The sequence below is a fragment of the Neofelis nebulosa genome, chromosome 8, assembly GCF_028018385.1.
Source record: "Neofelis nebulosa isolate mNeoNeb1 chromosome 8, mNeoNeb1.pri, whole genome shotgun sequence".
NCBI lineage: Eukaryota > Metazoa > Chordata > Mammalia > Carnivora > Felidae > Neofelis > Neofelis nebulosa.
Window position 1 is genome coordinate 25,737,756 of NC_080789.1, and position 23,846 is coordinate 25,761,601.

Sequence of the window (23,846 nt, forward strand, 5' to 3'; positions counted from 1 at the left end):
TTATATTATGATAAACATGCATGCAGGGATATTATGTTATTAACAATATTTTCAAAGAGTAATGAATAGTTAGACTCATGATAAATTTAAGTGAAAAATACATTCAGAATTCTACGTATGATACATTTTTCTTTAAAAAATATCACACATTAAACATACATTTGCATAAAAAAAGTCTGTAAGAACACAATACTGTAACGTTAATAGGGGCCATCTTTGGCTGGTAGATTAACAGATAATTTTAATTTTGTGGCTTATTTTCTATAATGAAATGTTCTTTGGGCATTCATTACTATTATATTCAGAAATCTAAGAAAATAGGGTAAAAAAAAAATAACATCCGCCCAGTTTTCTTTACCCTAGAAATCTGAGTAACCTACATTTTTGTCTCTCCTTCAGCTCCCACATTCAATCTGTAACTGCTTCCTTGATTTTACCTTAGAATTATCTGTCCAAGGCATTATTCCATCATTTTTTCTCTCATTTCCAAAATTCAAACACTTGTCTTCCCTAATGAGCTCCTCCAATCGACTCCTCATTTTGATAAAATGGCCCTATCTTTCACTACTGCTACATTCTAGCCACATGAAGCCACTTTATACAGCGACCCTCCCACTCATTCCCCTAAAAAATTCCACACCAGGTACTTTCACACCTCCTAACCTTGGCATATTCAGTTCTTTCCCGGTAATGCATTTTCTCCTTTCGATCTGTCTAATCCGATTCATAGCTCAAGATTTATCTCCGGTATCATTTACTGGGTGTAGCTTCTCTGAGGCCACAAGAATAGACTCCTGTTTCCAAATCAATCCTCCAACGACAGTTTATACATATTTCAACATTTACCATTCTGCACTTAGTGCCTCGCTTTCTCACTGTATGGAATAGGCCATTTCTTTTTAAAAATTTCTTACAATCTATTTGGATGAGTGAACATAAAGCATACATATTTGCAATATATCTATAACGGGTGTGAATTTTCTCCTGCATCTGATAGATAAGTGGCAACAAAATACTCGCCATAGAGAGAGAGTGTGTGTGTGTGTGTGTGTGTGTGTGTGTGCGCGCGCGCGCGTGTGTTTCATTCAAGATGGCAGAGAACGTCTTAAAATAGTCCCACACAAAAGCACTCACACCCAGAGGCTCGAGTCAGAAGAACGGGCTACACCTAGCGCAACGGCAAAGGACAAAAGAATTAGACCTAGATGTTGATATGCCTTGGTCCTAAATACTCGCAGTAGGTCCCACACACAGATTTTAAAACGTGTTAGAAAACGGGCACCTGCTGCCTTCATTACGAGGGCCACGCCTCGACCGTGAAGGATGACCTGAGGCACTTCTGGATACTGACCCAAAAGATCGAGGACGAAAAAGGGGGAGGCTAAGTTGTATTCAGGAGTATCCAAAAGGCACGATAGGACCCCGCCCCGCTCGGGCAGAGTACGCCCGCGAGCATATCCATCCCCGGGGAAGGAACAAGCAGGGGGCGCCTGTCCACCGGCCTAGCAACGGAGCCCCAGCTGGGAATTCTGGGCGGGCCTGAGGCCGAGGCTGCCGCGGCAAGGGTGCCTGGGGCTACACCTGTCAGGCTGCCACCAACACTAGGCCCAGAAATCGCCGAGATTCGAGGACCTAGGCGGGCAGGAGCGTCACCCAATTCGTTGTCCCGGGATCGGCCCTTCGCCTTCCCCCCTGTCCGTCTCAAACAAAGGCAATCCACATCCACCGCCATTTTCCCCTTACCTCAAAAACCACCTCTTCGTCAAAGTCCGGTGTCATCCTTCTCCGCCATGCCACCCGCCTCAGCACGATGGGAAATGAAGGCGGGAGAACAGGCGGCACCACGGCGTCTGCTACCGACTGTCCCGTCTGTCCAGAAAACTACAATTCCCAGAATGCTTCGCAGCGCACGCCCCCTCTCAGGGCCACTTATTGGAGCAAAGGATGAGCGTGTGGGTGGGAGGGGCAGGAGCGGGAGGAAGCCCGAGCTCACTGATTGGAGGAGGTTGGAGCTATTGTCCGCCTTTTACGGCTGCGACGAGCAGGGGGCGCCTGAAGTACAGATTTTTTTTTTTTTTTTTTTTTTTTTTTTCTGGAGCTGGACTGGGGCGCGCGCCGGCGAAGCCGCGGTGAGCCCTGCTCGTGCCCGTGCCTGGCCGTCCTCCCCGAGCTCTGCTGGGAGGCGCTCGTGCTCGCCTGCCCGCCGCCTGCGGCTCGCGCCCGGGAGCGCCGCTGGGTCCCTGGAGCCGGTCGCGTCCTTTGTGCGGCGCTCTGCTTGCGCCGCGGGACCTTCGGACGGAATGCGGCCCCTGGCAGAAGCTTTTCTCTTCTTGAAGAGAACTCTGGAAACAATGGACTGTAAGAGGAGCATGGATTGAGGGGGGCTAACGGGGAAACGAGCTGCACAGGGAATCATGACTTCTGCCGCGGGTAAGTGACGGCGCTCGCGCTGCCGCTGGAAAGTTTCTAGCGAGCGCTGCTAGTCTTGGGCTCTGGAGCAACTTTCTCCTCCCGGGTGGATTAACGGTGTTCCCCTTGCCTTTCCCGAGGGCTGTGGCAAGTACGGAGCAGACGGCGTGTGCTGCCGAATATTTTCGACCCTTCCTAACCAGAGGGGCTGGTTAGAAATCGTGTCTCTCTTGGGATCTCCCTTGAAACGGAGACCCGCATTGGGAGCTCTGCGCCAGGTGAATCACTAAACGTGAAGAGGGAAACATCTGCTCGTGTGTCCCAAAGTTTGGGCGACTTTGGCTTTGCGTGTGAAAATAGTTTAGATTCCCATGTTAAGAAATCAGTTATTCTAGGAAAGGGCAGTGTTCCCGGAGTGTTGAACTCAGCCACCGCTCTGAGTCGCTTTGAACCCAGTACCAACTGGAAACCCTGACCCTTACTAGATGCGGAGGTTTAGACATTGTGACTCCTCTCCCCGTGGTTTTTCCTGTTACCTGAGAAGCAGAGGAGTAGAATTGTCGATAGCAATGTTTTCCTCACCTCACCCAGTTTTTATGGGGTTTTTTCTGTTTCTACCTGGTTAGTCGAAGCCTTATTTTCTGTCTGCCTCCCATAGTCCTTTCTCTTCATCCAGATGACAAAGCCTGTAATTTACCTTTGTGTGAATTTTGCGCATTTCTTGGCGTTGTGTTTCTAAACAGTCTTAAGGGACAGTTCTTATTTTCCAACATGATTAGTAAAGTAATTGCTAATTACTGTTAAAAGCGCTTTAAAAAAAAAAGCACTTTATAAGACTATAGGTTAATTTTTAAACCAGAACTTAATAATGCATTAAGTATTGCGGATTTTTCTTTATGCTTTTGCCCATGTTTAAAGAAATACGCTTCATTAAGAATTTTGTAGTACAATAGTGTTAGGCTTCCCCTCAAAGCTACTTCTAAAATCAGCACTTAAGTATCAATTTTTCTTTGCTTTTCATGGCATTTGTTTTAAATTTCTGCAACTTGAAGCTGTCAAACAGCACTCTCAATGTTCTGATTTGTATTATTTTTAAATCATAGATATATTGGAGTGTTGCATTGCTAGGTGTAATCAGATTACAGCTAACCAGGTAAAAAGTTAGCCAATAGGATAAGAAAGCAAGGAGTGAAGTATTCCTGAACATACTGCAGATCTTTCCTATTTAATGTTACATGTATGTATAAGAGATATGTTATCATACACTGTGAAAGTTGTTTATAAACTCTTTTCGTTACCAAAGGGAGACTTTCTACGTACTCGAGGTGAACTGTTTTCATCTTAAATTTCTGTACCTCACCTTTTAATTTTTATTACTGACCCAGTCCACTTAATTTAAAATGTTTAGAAATTTAAAAGTCTTGCCAGCCATTTTAGCTCTCACCTCCTTTGGAGTTTCAAACACATTTAAAATATTCATACCTTAAATGTATTGTTTTCAATTCTAGTCCTAACAGTTTATAATGAACAGGTCCAGAAGCATTTAAGTATGTAAATCTGATTCAGGGCTCAGTCGGGAAGTTTGATTCTTTCATTTGAATTACCCTAGAATAATGCAAGCTACTTTTATATTTTATCAACTTTACAATTAATCCACAGACATTTTTGTGGTGTTTAAAAGAACACTTACTTCCTGTGTTTAGCTGAGTTAGTTGGTTTTTACCATGGCTTGCTGAGAACATTAACTACCTTTTTGTCTGTTAAGATTTTTTATTCTTTATCATGTCTAAATGGAGAATATGGAAGAGAACTGGGGTTTTGTTTCCATTCTTATAAAATTATGTGTTTATCATTTTTGTAAACTCTTTATGATGCTTTTTGGTACATAATCAAATTAATTAAAACATTAAGAGTGTTATTCGCAGTTGGGGGAGGGGGTGTTTGTTTACATTAAATCTAATCTGATGTATTTGGGATGGTTTGGCTTCATTTTTTAAAAATAAGATAAATGTAGAACATCTAAGTTATATGTATCCTGAAGAAGAGCTTTCTTCATTTTTCTGCATCTGTGAAAGAGTAGGCCCGTAATAGAGACTTTAGAATTATTCTAGTCAGTATATGAAAAGGGAGAGATGATTATCAGTGTATATTTTGTATCTTTTAAAACATATACAGCCTCATTAATGTGCTTTGCCTTTGGGCTGGCCAATAGCTAAGAAGGTGTGCACATGTGAACCACAGCCATCTGTGTCTAACAGATGACGCGTATGTTTGTAATAGTAAAATGGTACTAGTGCTTTACTTTCTTACCTTATTTTTCCCTGAAGCCAAACAGCTGTGTAAATAAAAGATTTGCTGCTTTGCTCTACACTTTTGGGTCTAAATGTTGTTACAGTATTAAGATCCAAAGGTGCTGGGTTCATTTGCAAACATCATGCACTTATTTCAAGAGTGACATAGGAGCAGGCCATAATGACTTGTTATTTTTTGAGTTGTGTTTCTTTCGAGATAGAGCCACTAAATAATAATAATAATGATAATAATAATAATAATATAAATTAAATAAATGTAGTTTAATAAATAATATAATTTAATAAATTTAATAAATTAAAAGGATTTTGGATATTGCTATACCAGTGACTTAAATATTTGCTCTTACTAATGATTAATAACTCATTTAATAATCCTACTGAAGTTGATTCCTGCTAACTTTTCAGAATATTATTCTACATTTAAATGGATATTGATTTTTTTTTTTTTTTTTAAAGAAACTGTCTGTTACTGAGACCTATTGAAGGGTATGTATGTGGCAGCTTTGACTATTCCCAGGCTCTATTTTCAGGACTGGGGATAGAGCATTATGTCAAAATGCCTCCTCTCTTGGAGCTTGCCTTCTAATGGTGAAGACTGACAAAGTCCTACTGAAGAAATATCATATAAAGATAAGGGACTAGAGAATATAAGGATTCTCCTGAAGCAAGGATCACAGAAGTTATAATCTCGGAATCATATAGGCTTTAGAAATCTGTTCAAATCCCTCATTTACAAGTAAGGAAACTGAGGCAACCAGATCTTCACAAAGGCACAGAATTAGGTTAGCCAGCTGAGTTATGTTAATCTGCTTCCTCCAATACATAGTTAACAGTGGTAAGCTAATGTTCACAGTCATCTATTTAATGCAGTGAGTGAGCATTGAAAAGTGTTAGGTACATATGCTATGCTGTGTTTGTCGGGAATCAACCACCACTCATACGTATTTGCTTGAATTTCTACAAAACTAACAGAGAACAGGTATTTATGGCCCTTGGATGCTGATATGTGTATAATATGCTGATATGCTGATAATGTGTATAAAGCACATTTAAAGAAAATAGTGAAATTGTTACCAAAGAGTAAAAAACAATTTAACTAAAAAGCAAAAATTGATTGGTTAGATGGCCCTGAAGCTTTTGACAGGCTATAAGATTCAGAAAGTAAAAGATTAGTTTGATGAGACTGGATTTTTGTTTTTTGGGTTTGTTTGGTTTTTTTAGTTGTGGTAAAATACACATAAATTTTCCATCTTTACCATTTCTAAGTGTATAGTTCAGTAGTGTTAAATACCTTCATGTTGCCGTGCAGCCAGTCTCCAGAACTCTTTCCATCTTGCAAAACTGACTTTTTTTTTTTTTAATTCCTTCAAAAATCCCAAAGATAAGATGTTTTAAGAATGGTTACAAAAATGAAATCAACATGACAGTTTGTCAGTTTTCATTATCTTGGGTAAGGTGGGAGGTTGGGAAGAGGCCTAGGGCAATCGTACTTTCCCTTAAGACTTAATAGGTCAAGAGTTTAATTTAATAGACTATTATAACAAGGTTTATCATTAGGTTTTGAATGGTTTTACAATTTTTTTCTACTTAAAAGTAATAGCATGTGTATTAAATAGCTAAGTGAAATTGTGTAGCTTTGGGAATTTGTATTAAATTATTTTGGAAGTATTTTTTTATTATCTTCTTTATTATGACATTATACCAGGAATTGAATGAGAGGGCATTTGTCATTGTGTGACCTTGGTTTGGGAAAATGATTGGTAAAAGGAAGTAGAGCACCCTGTTCTCTCCCTCTCTCTCTACCCACCCCCCACACTTTCATGTCATATCTTCCCAAGTGTCGTGACTAATTTCCTTTGTTGAAAAGAAAATCATCACTAAATGAAGTATCAAAGCCTCTGTGTATTCAAGTACTTAATGTCCAACAGATATTTGGAAAGATTTATGGTTTTTGTTTAGTAAATTAAGTTTTTGTTAAGCATTAGATCCTGTTGGAGGAACAAACATGCAGTGTAAGAAGTATAAGATAAAATATTTTTACTTTAGGTATCCTTGGGGAAATGTGACTAGGTGATAAGAGATAGTTTAGGTGGAAAAACGTAAAGAACTTTAAAAAAAATACAGATATTCGGGCTCTGTATATCTTTATTTTATAGGTCTTTTGAGTGAGGCTTTTATTAGGTACCTTTAGGATAGGACCAGGTCTGTATAAACCTAGCATTGTATAATAGGTGTTTATTAAGTGCTTTTTATATAATGTCAAAGGAGGATTGCTACAATTGAAATTGTGGTCATCTTTTGTGTGTGTGTGTGTGTGTGTGTGTGTGTGTGGTTATCTTTTAAATGTACTACAGTAGTCATTATTAATTAAGGGTACACAGTATATTCACATGTGGAACTTAAAAGAATACATGTGTCCAGGCTGTATTCCCAGAATCTCTGATTGATTAGATGTGGTGTAGAACCTATACACATGACTTTTTAAAAAATAAAGCTCTGGGAAGGATTATAATGAAAATTCCCAATGACAATTTCTGTACAGAGAAATCCAACTTTAAAATGAATTGAATAATACAGAAGAATTACTTTTGTTTTTAAGTTTCGGAAAATTTTTGATTTCTGTATTCCTTTTTAAGATAGTTTTGGGGTTCTAGTGGGGTAGAATCTTGAGAAAAAGCATTTATATAACTCTATGGTATATCATTGAAGTTGAAGAATACTACTGCTTACTGAGAGGCAAACTTAAAGAGTTCTATCTACGTGTAACTTAAGCAAATTCACTCACTTAGCACTCAGCAAATGAAGTACTTTTCTTCTATAAGGGTCCCAAAAGCAGAAGCCAATGATCTCATTTAGTGTCTACTGAAGATATGGTAATCTGTTCTAGAGTTAGAAGAAAAACTGTTTTGGACTTGATAAGAAATGTACACTCTACCCAAAGCTTTGTATATTGGAATTAAAGGACAACTTAAGGAATTTTCAAGAGTAACGTTGACTCTTTAACATAATCTGCCTAGTAAAATGTAAGTTCACCATTTTGTCAAAAAAAGTAAAAATGTTATCGAATTTAATCATTTATCATCTTTTGGGTTTTGTTTTTTGTTTTTGTCATCAAATTATTATTTTTTCCTTTCTAGAGATTAAGAAGCCACCAGTGGCCCCCAAGCCAAAGCTTGTGGTAGCAAATAATAAGCCTGCTCCACCTCCTGTTGCGCCTAAACCTGATATTGTGATGCCTAGTGTTCCACAGTCAACAAAGAAAACCAAACCAGCAATAGCCCCGAAACCAAAGGTTCTGAAAGGCTCACCTGTTAGAGACATCGGGCAGTCACCATCAAGGAAAATCATTGTGAACCTGCAAGAGCATAAACAGGAATTACCTAAAAATGCTGACAACTCTAATTGTAAAAATGTAGGGCATCAGAGCAGTGATTATATTTTACCAATGTGCTCCTGTAATTCTCAGTGTATCCATAAACTTGGGAATAGAGAACATGTGTGTGTAAAGCAGCTTATCTTAGAGCCCCTGGAAATGCATGAAAATTTAGAAAATAGTAAAATTGATGAGTCCTCTTCAGCTATAAAAACAAGGAGTAAATGTGATTCTAACTTTGAAAAAGTCAGGAGCCAGAATGCAGTAGTTTTAAAGGCAAACATCCTAGAAGAGAAGCTTAAAGATGTTTTAACACAACGAGCATCACCTTTTATTTCCCTACAGAAGCACAGCTCCACAGACAGCCCAGAAATGACTGATGGCTATAATTCCAACAGACAATTCAGAATTGAGTTTGCAGACCTGTCACCTTCCCTGTCCAGCCTTGAAAAAGTTCCTGATCATCACCACTGCCACTTACAGATTCCTAGTGATGAAACTTATCAGCATAGTAGTGAAAAAAGCAATAGTTGCTTTCATTCATCTGAACAAGAAACTCTGGAAAATGATAAAAGAAGTACTTTTCCATCTTCAGATGGAGTTAATAAGAAATCAGAAGTCAAAGATCTTGGTCCCTTAGAAATTCACTTAGTACCATATACCCCCAAATTTCCAACTCCCAAGCCCAGAAAGACACGGGCTGCTCGTCTGTTACGCCAAAAGTATATAGATGTTCCTAGTGAAAGTACTGAAGAACCAGAGAATTTAGACAGTAACCCTTCTTGTCCTTTAGAAGCTGGTTTGAAAAACAGTAAAATTGGTGTTCTTCATCAGAATGTTTTGTGTAACCAGGAACAGGTGGACAAAGTGAAGCCAGGAAATAAAAGTGAATTGAATGTGGACTGCAACAGTGACAGACAAAATTTACTCAATCCACAGAAAGTTATGTGTCATGAAACATCTTCCTTTGAAAAAATAGAAACAGATTGTAATTTGAGTTCTGACACCAAGACAGTAGATGATTCTAGTATGTCACTTGCTATGGACAAAGGGACCAGTTTTATAAGATGCAGTACTTTATCTATGAGCCTGCCTAAGCAACTCAAATTAACTTGCAATGAACATTTGCCTACTGCCTGTAACCTGGAAGCATCTGCCCCTCAAATACAAAAAGAATCTATAATAAAAGGTGAAAGTTCCTCAAGAATTGTCCCCAAAAAACCTCAGAGACACAGCTTGCCTGCTGCAGGAGTACTTAAAAAAGCTGCCTCAGAGGAGCTGGTGGAGAAAATTTCTTATCCCTCAAATGAAGAAAACAATTCAGACAAGGGTCTAGAAAGAAATCACCTTCGACATTTGTGTGCCCAAAACCATGGTATGTTGTCCTCCTTTGATATGACTAAACAGACTTCAGAAAAGCCAGTGTGGAAATTACCTCATCCTATTTTACCCTTTTCAGGGAACCCAGAATCCTTAAAATCTGTCACCATATCATCAAATAGTGAGCCTTCAACTGCCACGACTAAGCCTAGAGCGAAATCATTATCTGCTATGGATGTGGAGAGGTGCACTAAGCCTTGCAAAGACTCTCAAAAGAAGAACTCTTTAAAGAAGTTGCTGAACATGAAACTGTCCATCTGTTTCATGAAGAGTGACTTCCAGAAATTTTGGTTCAAGAATAGCCAAGTTGGAGATACAACCACAGGCAGCCTCTCAGGTGGGGAGCGGAAAGGGATTGAAAGTGATTGGCAGGGCACGTTGGTAGAAGAAAAGAAAAGTAAGCCCATCAAAGCATACTCTGCAGATAATTACAGCCTAGAATCCCAGAAGAAGAGGAAAAAGTCTCGGGGCCAGACCAGTGCAGCTAATGGACCAAGATCTGAGTCTTTGGATGACCAAATGCTCTCCAGGGAGTCATCATCTCAGACACCTTGCAAATCTATTACAAGTGGCTATGCACCAGAGTATGAAAATATACGCCATTATGAGGAAATACCAGAATATGAGAACTTGCCATTTATTATGGCCATAGGGAAAACTCCCGAGTTAGAATGGCAAAATTCCAGAAGCATGGAGGACACCGATGCAAATGTGTATGAGGTAGAAGAGCCATATGAAGCTTCAGATGGCCAGCTGCAACTTGAACCCAGACATCAGCATTCCAGGTAACACTTAGGTGCCAGACAGGCACTGCGCTTTAACTGAAATTAACCTGCAGCAACCCTGTGAGATGGGGAAAATCACTTGGTGAGAGAGTGGCTTAGTTAAGCATATATTAAATTATTCCAAACTACAATATTCTTTTATCATATAGCCAGAATGGATGTTTTCAATGCAAGCTTGAAGTAGTTGAGTTATTTTAGTAGCTGATTCAAAGAATTTGACCCAGTGATAGTGTAGATAGTACAAGAGAGACCTGGAAGAGCGAGTTTGCAGGGCCTCCAAAGCACCAACTTAGAAGTCATAGCAGGAAACTAGGAGAGGAAATTGGCCAGTTCAGTGAGGTTTATTTGTTAGGTGTAGGAATCTGTAAAGTTTGAAATCCATGTGTTTGCCTATGGTGCCCTTGTCAGTTAAAACCTCTAAATTTGCAAAATTTCCTCTCTGATATTAGTTATTTTGCTTGTTGAGGACTAATTGCTGACTTCATATGGACGTAGGAAAAATGCAGGAAGTGGAAAGGTACTATCCTTTCTTTCTCAGTTTTGTATGTGTACATGCTACTTCTGATATACCTACCTACTCCATCCATCTTATTAAAACCTTGACCATCTTTAATGGTCCAGCTCAGCAACCACTGGCTTCATGAAGCTTTTACAGACCTAGTAGCAAGTGTTTATTTCCTATTCTGATCTCCCTTTTATGCTGTGGTATCCTTACAGCCTTTCTCTGTGTGTTTTATGGTGTAATTATTTATTGGTATGTCTGGTGTTCTGTTTTTAGTTTTAAGCTCCAAGAAGAGTTTGAGTCATACCTTTTTATCCTTCATGAGGTCAACCAAGGGGCTGAGGAGGAATGAGTAGGTGTTGGTTGGATGATAAATTGAATAAAAAAAGAGGCAAAAAAAAAAAACACAACCCACAACACAACCACTGCAGCTGCTTTTTTTCTCTCTGTAGTCACAAAGAGGGGCCTTTGCATTGCATTTAAAGTGTTTTGTATTTAACAAAAAGCACATAGACCCTTTTTGAAGTCTTGGTGTTCTTATATATAAACCTCAAGCCTTTGAATACTCAGATCTACAGTGGGACTTTTGCAGAAATGTTAACATATATGGCACGTAGTAGGGGCTTAAAGGATTATCAGGAGAATTGAATAAATAAAAATGTCAAGCAAAATCTTAGTGTACCAAGTAAAATTGTTCTAATTTCTTTTAGCTTACAGATGCTCTCCTAACGTTTTTCTTTACTCATAAACCCTGTCCTTCCTCCTTTGACCCATGAAAGACTTAGCCTCCCTTGCCTAACTTTTCTCATAGCTGACTCCATTCTGTTTACAACTGTCTACTCTGAACGTTAGTACCTAGGCAAAAGCCTTTTTCTTGGCATAAATATTTTGACAGAGAATTGAAATTAAGTATCCCAACTTAAAAAAAAAAATGAATTCTCATGCTTGCTCTTCTGTCCATGGAACAGTTTTGTTGGTATTGCCCTCCTTTTAATATTCTTCTGTATAGTGAATAGTGTATCTGTGAGAAAGGGAAATTAATTTGGCTTCTTTATGGTATACTACTGTCCTTACCTAAGATGAAGTTTTTTTCTTGAAACTGGAGGTTTGGTCATCCCATTGGCCCTCAGGCTTAAATCTCAAGGATCTGTCATTATTGCTAACACCAGCTGTAAACTTCTGGAACTCAGCCTTTTTCTGCTGTTTCTTACGCAGGGCGCTTTGCTCTGATGGTGGTGGGAAACGTGGTTGGAAGGGGTTAATGTACACAGCCAGCCTGTGCAGCTGGATGGCATTCTTAAGGAGGGTTCTTTCTCAAGGCCACAGGAAACTGAGGGCGGCTTTGGACAGGTTACAGGCTGTCAAGTAGGGCAGTCTGGTGAAGAGTGAGTGAGCTCTGCTTTTGAATTAGCTTTCCACAGAGATTTTTGTTTAGGCCTGGAGCAGGGAGCCAGGCTTGAGACTCTTGAAATGTGCCAGCTGAATCAAAAGCCTTCAGTCATAGGGTCAGACTAACAGCTTTTCCTGGGAGGTTGTACCTTTTGTAAACAACACTGAATAGACAGAGAAAGCAAAATCCAAGCCCTCATGAGGAGGATACCTGGACACCCTAAAATAAGGTAAATGAGAAGTGGGACATACATTTCAGGTGAGTTGAGTGGATCCAAATGGAAATCCTGTTTGGTAATCTAGCTGTTGAAAATATATAGACCTCTGCCTTGCAGTAATTAAAGTCCAACCCAGTAAAGTTCTAAAATGATTAGAAAAAATACATTATGAACCCTATGTAAGATCGTTCTGCTGGAAAGAGTAGACAAGTGTCTTTAACAGTTTCTCGATCCTCAGGGAGGAGATTCTGGCTCTTTCAGAGGAGATTGGCTCAGAGAGACTTACTAATTTTACAGAGTCCACATATATAATCAACCAGATTCTGGATTAGTAAACAGACACTGCCAAGCTTGAGGTGGCTCATATGGTCACCTTCTTTAGAAGACAGATGTTTCATGAATCCAACAGCTTAATATTTACTAATTCATAACATGTTTGTCATTTATCAGGAAATAATTGTATACAGTCCCCAGTTACAAATAGGATTGTATTCTAAAAGTTAATTGTAATTTGGAACTTAGAGTGTATTGTCCAAAGAAACAACTTTGGAAACATTGGTAAAGGACTCAGTTTAACACCTAAATTATATTAACCACTACTGTACTGGCTTCCACTTCCCTCGTCCTGGGTGAATTCTTCCTCTCAGCTTCTCTTTGTGCTGAGGCAGGAGCATTGGCCAGGGTGGGGTTGAGCACCCCCATGTCAGAGAAGCAAATCCACTGAGTCTGAGAGGCAGTGTTTATGGAAAGGGTGAGGTGACTAAAGAATGAGGAAATCAGGGGCTGGGTTTGCTTTGAGAAAGACTGTAAGGCATTGGGAGTGATAAGGAGAAGGGAAGGGCTGGGTGATTGGGATTTAGAGTGCAGTGGATTTTCTTTCCCTCCTTTCTCCTCACTATTCCTATCCCTCCTCTCTTTCCCTCCCCATTCTCCACTGCAGGATTCTGCTAATTGGGTTTCTGACCTCAGGCAAGAGTGAGTAGAGGAAACTGGAGGAGGGGAGTTGGCTGCTGTGAGGAGTGGTGCTGGGAAGCCCTGCAGCCAAGAAGGGTGAATAGCCAAATATGAAGGTAAAGGAGGGTGAAGGGAATACCCCTGGCCGTAGAAACTGTAGCTTTTGGTGTTCCCAGATCGGTCACTGTTTGCTTACTGCCCTGGGTTCTCAAAAGCAGTTTTGTTGGGAGCCAGATTGTGAGAAACTCTGGAGTATTCTGGTGCCTTTTGGGTATAGTTAGGAGCTCTCTTGCCTGAAATGTTTCAAACATGATTATCCTCAAATACATAGCAGGCAGCAGGCCTTTCTGTCTCACTGGCATGCAGGTTAATGAGTGCTTATTTATTAGTATTATTTAAGAAGTTTGATTTTCATAGGGAAGTTTGTAAATTTGGGTTGTTAATATTAAAGAGTTATAGACAAATTAGCAAAATAATAGTATGCCAATATGGGAATTTTCCTTTTGAAATTGTAGTGGATTTCTTAACTCTCTAACCAAGAAAAACTTTCCCTGGAACCTTTCTACCTTTTTCCTCTGTTGTTTAATTCTTATTATAAGCACTTCAAAGAAAATGAATGATTGTTGAGTTTTCCTGGGTAACCTAGCAAGCCCTCAGTTTATATATTCCACAATATTGACCCATGTGTAAAGCACTGTGCCTTCAAAAGTGAAAGGAGAGTGCCTACTCCCCAGAGTTTCTGTCCAGTGAGGCAGCAGACAATTACAGGGCAGCATGGTTTTGTGATTCCAAACTTTGTCTGAGTTATACCCCAAGAAGGGTGTTAAAGATGACTTCACAGGGCACCTGGCTGGCTCAGTCGGGGAGGAGCATGCAATTCTTGATCTCAGGTTTGTGAGTTTGAGTCCCAGGTTGGGTGTAGAGATTACTTAAAAAAATAAATTAAGATAAAGATGACTTCACAAAGGTGGTAAGACTAGACTCAAGGCTTATAAAAATGGACAAGATTGAATTTGGCATTTAGGAGGTCGTTTTTTAACCTTGATAAGAACAGTGTCAGTGTTGCTCTAGAGGAAGAAGCCAGATTAAAGACTGAGGAGGATTTCAAAGAGAGGAAATGGAATCAGCCAATGTAGATGGCTGTTCTTGAAACTTTGCCCAGAAGTCCCCATCACTTGACAGGTTTGGATTTATCTTTTGGTTTTCCTCAAGCACCAAGATTCAAAATAAAATAAACTTCAAAATAATTTCTTCTTAATCAGTAGACCCTCATTTCTGATGAAGGAAAGTATTAAGTTTTTTGTTTTCTCCCCGTTTTAAGCACAAAACTGGGCTTAATGAGCTGGCCAAATGACAAATCGTCTAAAATCCTGTTATGGCTTCTGTGTTGTAAATCATCAGACCTAGTGTCTCTTGGGTTGCATTTACCATCTGGTGGTAGTGTTGGATTTTAATGTAATGATTAAAGTATAAATTAATAGCCCTAATAAGCATTTCCACCTTATTGTAGCACTGATAAGATTATGCACTGTTAGAGGGTAAGGGTTAGGACTCCTGTATCTCAACAGAAGCCTTTTACTGGGAGTTATTTACAGCATCATCAGCTCAGGAAATATCAAACATTTGTATGGCTCTTTAACTTTGGCTTTCTTGTGTTGGAATCATAACCTCACAATTTTGGCAAATCTGTTTGTTTACATACTTACCCTGCATTTGAAACTGCAGCTAGAAGCATTGGATTTTATTTCTTGGCAATAAAGCTTTTCTTTTTTCCTTTCAAATTAATTATTAGCAATTAGTGAAATTGCAGTATTTTTTCCAGCACTGTCACTTTGGTCTCATTTTTTGCCGAAACAGATAAGTGATATTTTATCAAACATTATGCTTTTCTGTGTTGGAATGTCACTTTATACTTTTGGATGCATATTTTTAGTCAAGAGATAGAAGAACAAATATCCTAAATTATGATTGTGTGTACACACATACATCCTGTCATGGTAAAAATACATTGTGTTGAGATAGATGATATTTGCACATTTGGGGGGTGGGTGGCATTATTTTTAGAGATGATTGGTTTTCCATTGCTAGATTTTTATTAAATTTTTGAATAGTAAAAATCTAAAAATTTTGTAATTTAGCCAAGGATATCATAATTTTGCTTTTTAAAAGTTAATAATCAATTATATCAGTGAGACAAATTGCTTTGCAAAATGAGCTTCTGACCTATTTCCTAGAAAAACATTCTCAGTGTGAACCTTTTGGGAAAGGACACCTGTGGGGAGGGGACAAGGATGGCCTTCATTGTTTTCCTAAACATTTTTAATTCCTGTAAGGACCTGATTGGTAAAGATAATCTGATAATCCATCAATCTGTAAATGGATTAAGCCTGTTAATAGGATGTTTGGAACTCAATGCATTTTTGCAATAGAAATAACTGTGAGTAGGTCTTAGGTTCCTAGCCAGCCCACAAGAACTTATTTAGCTTCTGATATGTGAAAAGTGCAATGGAAATTAATAGCAAATGAAATTGTGGCAATACCAAAACAGAACGATAAAATAAGATTTTTGTAACTTTTAAATGTTGATACATTCAAGGAGGTGTAAAAGGTGGTGTGTTGAGGAACTTATTAGGAAGGAACAGGATGAAGAAGTGGAGAAGATGAACTTTGGCTCACCATTCCTCCAGGTGGTTCAGGGGAATTCCAAATCTAGGCTCATGTTCTTTTGTAGGGTGATGAGTGTATTCATATTTCAGGTATTCGTAAGTAATGCCTGTGCTTTGTATATTACTTTTGTAAGCTTTCTGTGTTCTTCCAGACATTTCTTTTAAATGCATCATCTTTTCCTGGAATTACATAGATTAATTTGGTATTTAGGGTAAGCCCTTTATTAAAAAAGTAGACATGTTTATATGAGCCTATTTATTTTAATACTTTTTTGAAACTATATTAGTAGCGAAGTGTAGCAAAGTGTGCCACAACTCAAAGAGCAGTTTGAGTTGTAGCACATTTGGGTGTAGGAAGCTACAAAGTAGATGTTTTTTATTAAATTCTGAGTTAAGTTCAAGAACTGCACTGCCTAGTTTCCTCTGGGTGGTATAGAAAAACTACTTTGGATTAGTCTGAGTCTGGTAATCGTGTTTGTGGATCTCTGAAGGTTAAAAAAAAAAAAAAAGTATTTGCAAGTAGTTTTGACGTCAGACAGAGATAATCTATCTTTGGAATTATAAAAATTGGGTTGACCAAATAGACTATCAGTGGAGTAAAGTGTGATGATAGTATTTCCAGGAAGAACAGCTGTCTTCTGCATTTCTCAGCCCTTCTTGTTTGCATGTATTATAGAGCCATTTTGGTTCCATATAAGTGTGCATTGGAGTAAGGTTGTATTTGGTGTTATCATACCCTTTTATACAAGAAGAAATCGAATCACGGTGATGGTGACTTCAGGAAAAATGGACAATTAAAATACAATGAGATTCGTGATTCTGAGCCCTAATGTCCAAGGGTCTGTTTACCAGACTCTCCCATTTATCAAAGTATTTTGGTTTCTGCTTCAGGAAAGGTGAAATAATAAACACTGAACAAAGAAAATCAGTTCCCCTGAATGTTTGGATAAAAATAAAAAGGAAAACAAACACATTAGCCTTTTTTCTGTTTGAAATGGTGTAACTGCTTATTCTTGAGCTCCCGTGGATTCCATAGAAAACTTTGTTTTACTTAGATCATATATTTTTTTGAAGTCAGTTTCTTGGTAACATATTTTTGGCAAGTTGATATACTTTGGCATATGTTAGTATCATCTGAAACATTAGGAATTAAAGAATAGATTTGGTTTTTGATAAATTTAGAATAGCTCGTTCTTTTTTCTTTCTTCATCTGAAAAGTAGTTCCGATTTGAACTATTTGGCAATTGTAATTTCAAGTCCAGGAAAGTTGGTGTAATGTATACAGAAGGAATAATTGGTGACTTTTTTTCTGTCTTTTCTCTTGGTCTTTAGATGTATCTGCAGTCACAAGTAAACAGATATTTCAATTTAAATGAGTAGCTGTTTCATTTCTTAAATTTTCTTTGTATAGTTCCACTGTTGGAAACATGAGGGAAAAGCACAGTTCCTCACTACTGCCCTTTTAGGTTGTGGGAAGTGCTTGGGGTGGGAGGGAGGGATGAATAATGAGCTCATTCATGAGTCCAGATATGATTTATTTGGTATCACGTTTGGGTGAGGAAACTTAAATGGGGACCTTTTGGGTATTTTGAGAAATTTGGAAAGTCATATATGTCTTTTAATGGTTCTAGGTTAAATGTAAATTTTAGAACTAATAGAGTCATTACAAATCATCCAGTGCAGTCTCCTCATTCACTGATGAAGCCAAGCCCAGCAAGACATGCTGACTTTTTCCACACCACAGAGATGGGAAGTTGCAAAACCAAGACTCCAACCTGCTGCTTCAGAATACCACATTGCCCCTTCTAATGCTATTGTGGAACCATTGCAGTGAAAGTCAGCAAGATTTAGAAAACTCAAGTGATCTTAGTTGTTGAAAAAAGGTTTAGGTTTGCTTATGACATTGCCTATTTTCTTCAGTTATGACAGATATTGTTATCCCTATTAGGAAGGAGGGCTGCACACAGCTTATGAACACAGGATTATATGGCTCGTGTTTTGGTTTTTTTTTAATTTTTTTTTAACTTTTTAATTTTTGAGACAGAGAGAGACAGAGCATGAACGGGGGAGGGGCAGAGAGAGAGGGAGACACAGAATCTGAAGCAGGCTCCAGGCTCTGAGCCATCAGCCCAGAGCCCGACGCGGGGCTCGAACTCACAGACCGCGAGATCATGACCTGAGCTGAAGTCGGCCGCCCAACCGACTGAGCCACCCAGGCGCCCCTGGCTCGTGTTTTTAAGATGATTTCAGGTGATTTCAGAGAGAGAAGGGTTCAAACTAAGCAGAAACTTTTTAGCCAACAAATATCTGTGCTACTAATATATGTTAACAAAACTTTCTTCCCTCCACTATCTGACTCCCCATCAATCCAGTTTTTTGCCCACCTCACCAAAAGTCTATCAACCAGATAATATCAAGGATAAGAAATGATCTTAACATCAAATAGCACAGACTCTATGCTAAATAGTAATAGTTACTATTTACTCAGTATTTCTGCTATGCCAAGCATCATGCTAGGAGCTCTCTCATAGTCCCTTCTATCCTATAAGGCAGATCTTATCTTCTTTTACAGATGAGGAAACTAAGACTTAATGAGTTTTAAGTAACTTGACCAAGGGCACGCAGGTATTGTGTAGGTGAACTCAATATGGAACCAAGTTCCTGAGACATATTGATTTTAAATCAGGATATGTTCATATTGTTCTGTGCTGTGAGGCATTGGTTTTGCCTTTTTTTTTTTTTTCTTTTTATGTTTGATATCGGTAGAGGTCTGTGAATCTTCTATCCAGGAAACCTTGATGGACAAAGTATTTCTGTCCCAAATTTGTTCACTGTCTAGAAGGAAAACACAAGGACACCTGCAGTGATATGTATAGGCATCACTGAGCATTTTCAGAGGCTCCAGATTTTTCATGCTAGAAGAGCTCATTGGTTGGAAAGTTTTTGTGGTTAGGAAATTGATGTTTCAGTGTTTGGAAACTGAACTATTCATGCCATATTTGCATTTAGTCAAGGTAGTGGTGTTAAAATGGGTTCCTGTCATTTAGTACCATTTTATGGGGAAATTAATGACACTGGGAGGACTATGCATGTCTCATTTTCCCACTGATTTACGTGAAAGTTACTTTTTTAGCTATTATCACTATTCCTGATTTCATTCTTTGTCAAATACTTTCTGACCTCTAAAACACTGTAGTTTAATAGTTAATTACTATTTATGGATCCCCAAAGTAAATAATTTTGTAAAGCTGAAATACCTTTTATAATAATATATCCTTATTATCGTAATGAAAAAAAAAACAGATTTAAATGAATGGTAGGGGTTTTTTTCCCCCAAAGAGGCAGGTGATACACTCTCTGGTTGAATATTGGAGGAGATAGGATTTCTGCAGTCTTGTGAATTATGAGAGGGCAAGACCTGGAAACTGGACAGGGAGCACATTCAGTTGGGCTATAGATTGAGAGAAAATCTTAGATGAGCACTGCTAGCATCATTTCTGGGGCTGCTGACATAGGTCACAGTCACTGGCTTCATCTACCAAGAGGCTTGTGGAATATACCTCCAAGGTGACACTGATCATGATACCTCTGTGACTTTTTTTTTTTTTTCAACGTTTTTTATTTATTTTTGGGACAGAGAGAGACAGAGCATGAACGGGGAAGGGGCAGAGAGAGAGGGAGACACAGAATCGGAAACAGGCTCCAGGCTCCGAGCCATCAACCCAGAGCCTGACGCGGGGCTCGAACTCACGGACCGCGAGATCGTGACCTGGCTGAAGTCGGACGCTTAACCGACTGCGCCACCCAGGCGCCCCCCTCTGTGACTTTTTAATTTGGCATCTTGTATTCATTCTGCCTAGGCTTAACTGAATTTAGCTAGTCTTATTTTAAGCAAATAAATGCTGAAAGTCATGTAGAAAACATATTAAATTCCTTTTGTGTACATGCTGCTGGGCATTTTAACACTGTGTCTCGTGTAAAATAATTACAGTGCTAATTACGGCTTCTCCAAAGCAAGCCTGGTAAGTAAGACCTATACTTGGGTATGAAAAGTAGATACATGTATATGAAAGAACTCAAACTGAATTATAGGACTTCTGATAATTCAGACTTCTGATATATTTGTAGTTTTTTTCTCTCAATCCAAATTAATTAATCTATCCAGAAATAACTCCCTAATTGGCTCCATTGTGAGGATGTCTTATTACCAAAGAGCATGTAAGTATGGATTTTTTAGTCTACAGATGTGGATACATGTTTCACTGCCCTATATCACTTGTTTCCTGCCTCTCCTCTTCAAATGTTTTGTGCTAAAACAGATGAAGAGGGGATAGTGGAGTGCCATGCTCTGAAGGCTTTTGTTATAGGAGCCTGCTGAAATCCTGTTGGCCTCGATCTGCCAGTTTTCCATGACTCTGATTCCCAAAGACTCCTACCTAATGACAGTTGATTTAAAAGGCATCTGATTCCCATGTAAACATAGTGACATTTTAACTGCTAATGGGGATATTTTGAAGTCATTTTATTCCATAGTAGATAATCAACTACTTCAGAGACAGTTGGTATTTTAGATTTTATTTTATAGAATTTATATAGAGAATTTTGGTAAAATATAGATTTTACTTTTATAGAAATTAGTAAACTTAATTCCCCTTGGATAAACCAGAAACCAAATAATTACCTCTTACTATGTCCTTCTCTCAGGCTGGTCTCAACATTTGGAAATGGGGGGCGGGGATAGGGGAATTAGACAAGAAATCAGAGAAACTAAGGAGAGTTCCTAGTCACAAGGAATTTACAATCTGGTTTATGATATTTTTAAGTTGAAAGTGTAACTGACATAACTGTAGATTCACGTACAGTTGTAAGAAATAGTACAGAGGCAGGGTGTTTGGGTGGCTCAGTTGGTTAAGTGTCCCTTGGTTTTGACTCTTGGTTTTGGTTCAGGTAATGATCTCACGACTCATGAGTTCAATCCCCACATTGGGCTCTTCACTGAGGGTGGAGCCTCCTTAAGATTCTCTTTTTCTCCTTCTGACCCTCTCCCCAGCTCACTCTCTCTCTCAAAAAAAAAAAAAAAAAGTTTTCTCTTTAAAAAAAAAGAAAGAGGGGCGCCTGGGTGGCTCAGTCCATTGAGCATCCAACTTCGTCTCAGGTCATGATCTCGCAACCTGTGAGTTCGAGCACCGCATCGGGCTCTGTGCTGAGAGCTCAGAGCCTAGAGCCTGCTTCAGATTTTGTGTCTCCCTGTCTCTTTGCTCCTCCCCCATTTGCACGCACGCACTCTCTCTCTCAAAAATAAACATTAAAAAATTAAAAACAAAAAGAGAACGAGTACAGAGAAAAACTAGTATCCTCTTACAAGTTTCTCTTCATGGTAACATTTTGTAAAATTATAGTAAAACAGCACAACCAGGATACTAACATTGATACAATCTGTTGATCTTACTTAGGTTTCCCCAGTACTTGTACTCAGTATGTATATATGTATTTAGTTCTATGTAATTTTGCCACATGTTGGTTTGTGTATCTGCCATCACAGTGAAGATGCTGAGCAATTCCATCGTTGCAAAGATCCCCCCTGTTACCTTTTTATAACCACACCCACCTCTCACCCATCTCAGTCCCAACCTTGGCAACCAATAATCCATTTCAAATTTTTTGTCATTTCAAAAATGTTACATATAATGGAATCATAATTCATTCAGCATCATTTCTGGAGATTTCATCCAAGTTGTTGTATACGTCTCTATAGCTCTTTCCATTTATTGCTGAGTAATATTCTAGTTAAAGGACATCTAGTTAAAGGGCCATTTCTACTGTTTGGCTCTTAAAAATAAAGCTATAATTGACATTCATGTATAGGTTTTTGTATGAACATATGTTTTCATTTCCCTGGAATAAGTACCCAAAAGTACAATTACAGGTTATGTGGTGATTGCGTGTTTAGTTTTAGGAGGTGCTGCCTCCTAAACTAACCTCCTAAACTGTTTTCCAGAGTAGCTGTACCATTTTACTTTCCCACCAGCAGTGTATGAGTGGTCCAGTGTCTCTACACCCCCTTCAGCACTTGGTGTTTGCCACTTTTATTTTTAGCCATCCTGATAGGTGTGTGTAGTGACATCCCGTTGTGGTGCAGTTTGCATTTCCTTAATGGTTAATGATGTTAAATATCTTTTCATGTACATATTTGCCATTTATATATCCTCTCAGGTGAAATCTCTGTTTCTTTGGCCCATTTGCAAGTGAGACTTTTTGGTTTATTGTTTTTTTCATATATATATATTTTAAAGTTTATTTATTTTTGAGAGAGAGAGAGAGAGACAGAGCATGAGCCGGGGAGGGGCAGAGAGAGAGGGAGACACAGAATCCGAAGCAGGCTGCAGGCTCTGGGCTGTCAGCACAGAGTCCGACACAGGGCTCGAACTCACAGACTGCAAGATTATGACCTGAGCCGAAGTCGGACGCTCAACTGACTGAGCCACCCAGGCGTCCCATTGGTTTTTTGTTTTTAAAGAATTATCTCGTAATTAAGCATCATTTGGTGCCCTACTCCCTAGAGAATAAAATTCAAACTCTTTACCTTAGTAAATAAGACTTTTTGTGGTCTGGCCCCAGTTGGCCTTTGTAATGTCATGAGTTTGCCTACCTGTATAAGATTGACCAACATTCCTAAGCACCCTGTTTCCTTTCATAGCTTTGTTCTACTACCTGACACACCCTCCTCCAGACAGATTATCTTTCATCCTTCTAGACCTAACTCAAATGTTACCTTTCACGGAACTCTCCCTTTCCAGTGTCGGAAAGGTAAGAAAATACCCCTACCTCTTCCACCTATCCCCTTGTCCCACTTACCCGGTTCTGTTTTTCTAATAACACTTTCTTTTCCCATCAGTATATTATCTATTTCCCACTTCTCTCCACTACTAAAATACAACCTGCATGAATGAGTGAGGCATTTAACTTTGTTACAGCACTTTATCCCTTGTGCCTAGAACAGTGCCTGACGTATAATGGGCACATTGTAAATAGTTCTTGAAAGACTGAGGAAGTGAATTTGTGGATACTTGTGTTGCCACTCCCTTCCATAGCATGTTACCTAACATACCCTATTTACAGTGTAATAAAAGTGATAGCTACCATCTACTGTATTGATTGTATACCAAGCAGTACAGGTCACCCCTTTCTTCGTCTGCTTTTGCACAGCACTACTTTATTATTCTATCCTAGCAGTTTGTTAGCCTCTCCCTACCACTCCCTCCAAAAAAAGAAACCTAAGATATAAGAAATATAAGAATAAATATTATAAGCATCTTTGTGTCCCTGGCCTCAGCAGATACCTGGCACAAAATAGGTGGTCACATCTGAGTAAATAGTTGTCAGGTTATATATTGCTTTTACTTGTGTGAGGTCAGAATCCAGCTGCATTTTGAGTAAACCAGTGTCCCACTGACTAGGCTTCCAGAATGCACAGGAAACATCTGTTAATTTTGGAAAGCTGTTACACAGATTTGGAAAATTATTGCTATTTGCTAAAACAAAGCTCCCTTGAAGAAGAGAAATTGGGCTAAAAGACCTCACATGAGTCTGTCTTTATTAGATAGTGAGCATCCTTACATGTTGTAGAATTGTTAAGCAAGAAACTTTCCATTCCACTCATTCCACTTGTCCTGTTACGAACCTGCAGAAAGAAGCCATAGGCCTAAATTCCCACACGAATCAAAAGCAATTTTTAACAGTCTCTCAAAGTATGTATCTTAAGGTGCCTATCGTGATGTGATGTGCGATTCAGAAAATGCAGATAATTTAATACTAAAAAAAATATTTTTATAAAACTTTTTTTTTTTTTAATTTTTTT

At 38.8% G+C, this 23,846-nt stretch overlaps 2 protein-coding genes across 12 annotated transcripts in view; one reads left to right on the forward strand and one right to left on the reverse strand.

Moving 5' to 3' along the window:
- Window positions 1-1,886, reverse strand: part of VEZT (vezatin, adherens junctions transmembrane protein) — a 79,680-nt gene extending 77,794 nt beyond the window's left edge. For all 9 annotated transcript variants that reach the window (XM_058741740.1, XM_058741739.1, XM_058741738.1 and 6 more), the window contains exon 1: window positions 1,744-1,886. In XM_058741740.1, the coding sequence (XP_058597723.1) occupies window positions 1,744-1,779 (36 nt within the window). In that variant the 5' untranslated portion in view covers window positions 1,780-1,886. The remainder of the gene's footprint in view (window positions 1-1,743) is intronic.
- A 250-nt stretch (window positions 1,887-2,136) lies between these two features.
- FGD6 (FYVE, RhoGEF and PH domain containing 6) overlaps window positions 2,137-23,846 on the forward strand; it is a 120,312-nt gene continuing 98,602 nt past the window's right edge. For all 3 annotated transcript variants that reach the window (XM_058741759.1, XM_058741760.1, XM_058741761.1), the window contains exons 1-2: window positions 2,137-2,430; window positions 7,859-10,259. In XM_058741759.1, coding sequence (XP_058597742.1) covers window positions 2,415-2,430; window positions 7,859-10,259 — 2,417 coding nt within the window. In that variant the 5' untranslated portion in view covers window positions 2,137-2,414. The remainder of the gene's footprint in view (window positions 2,431-7,858; window positions 10,260-23,846) is intronic.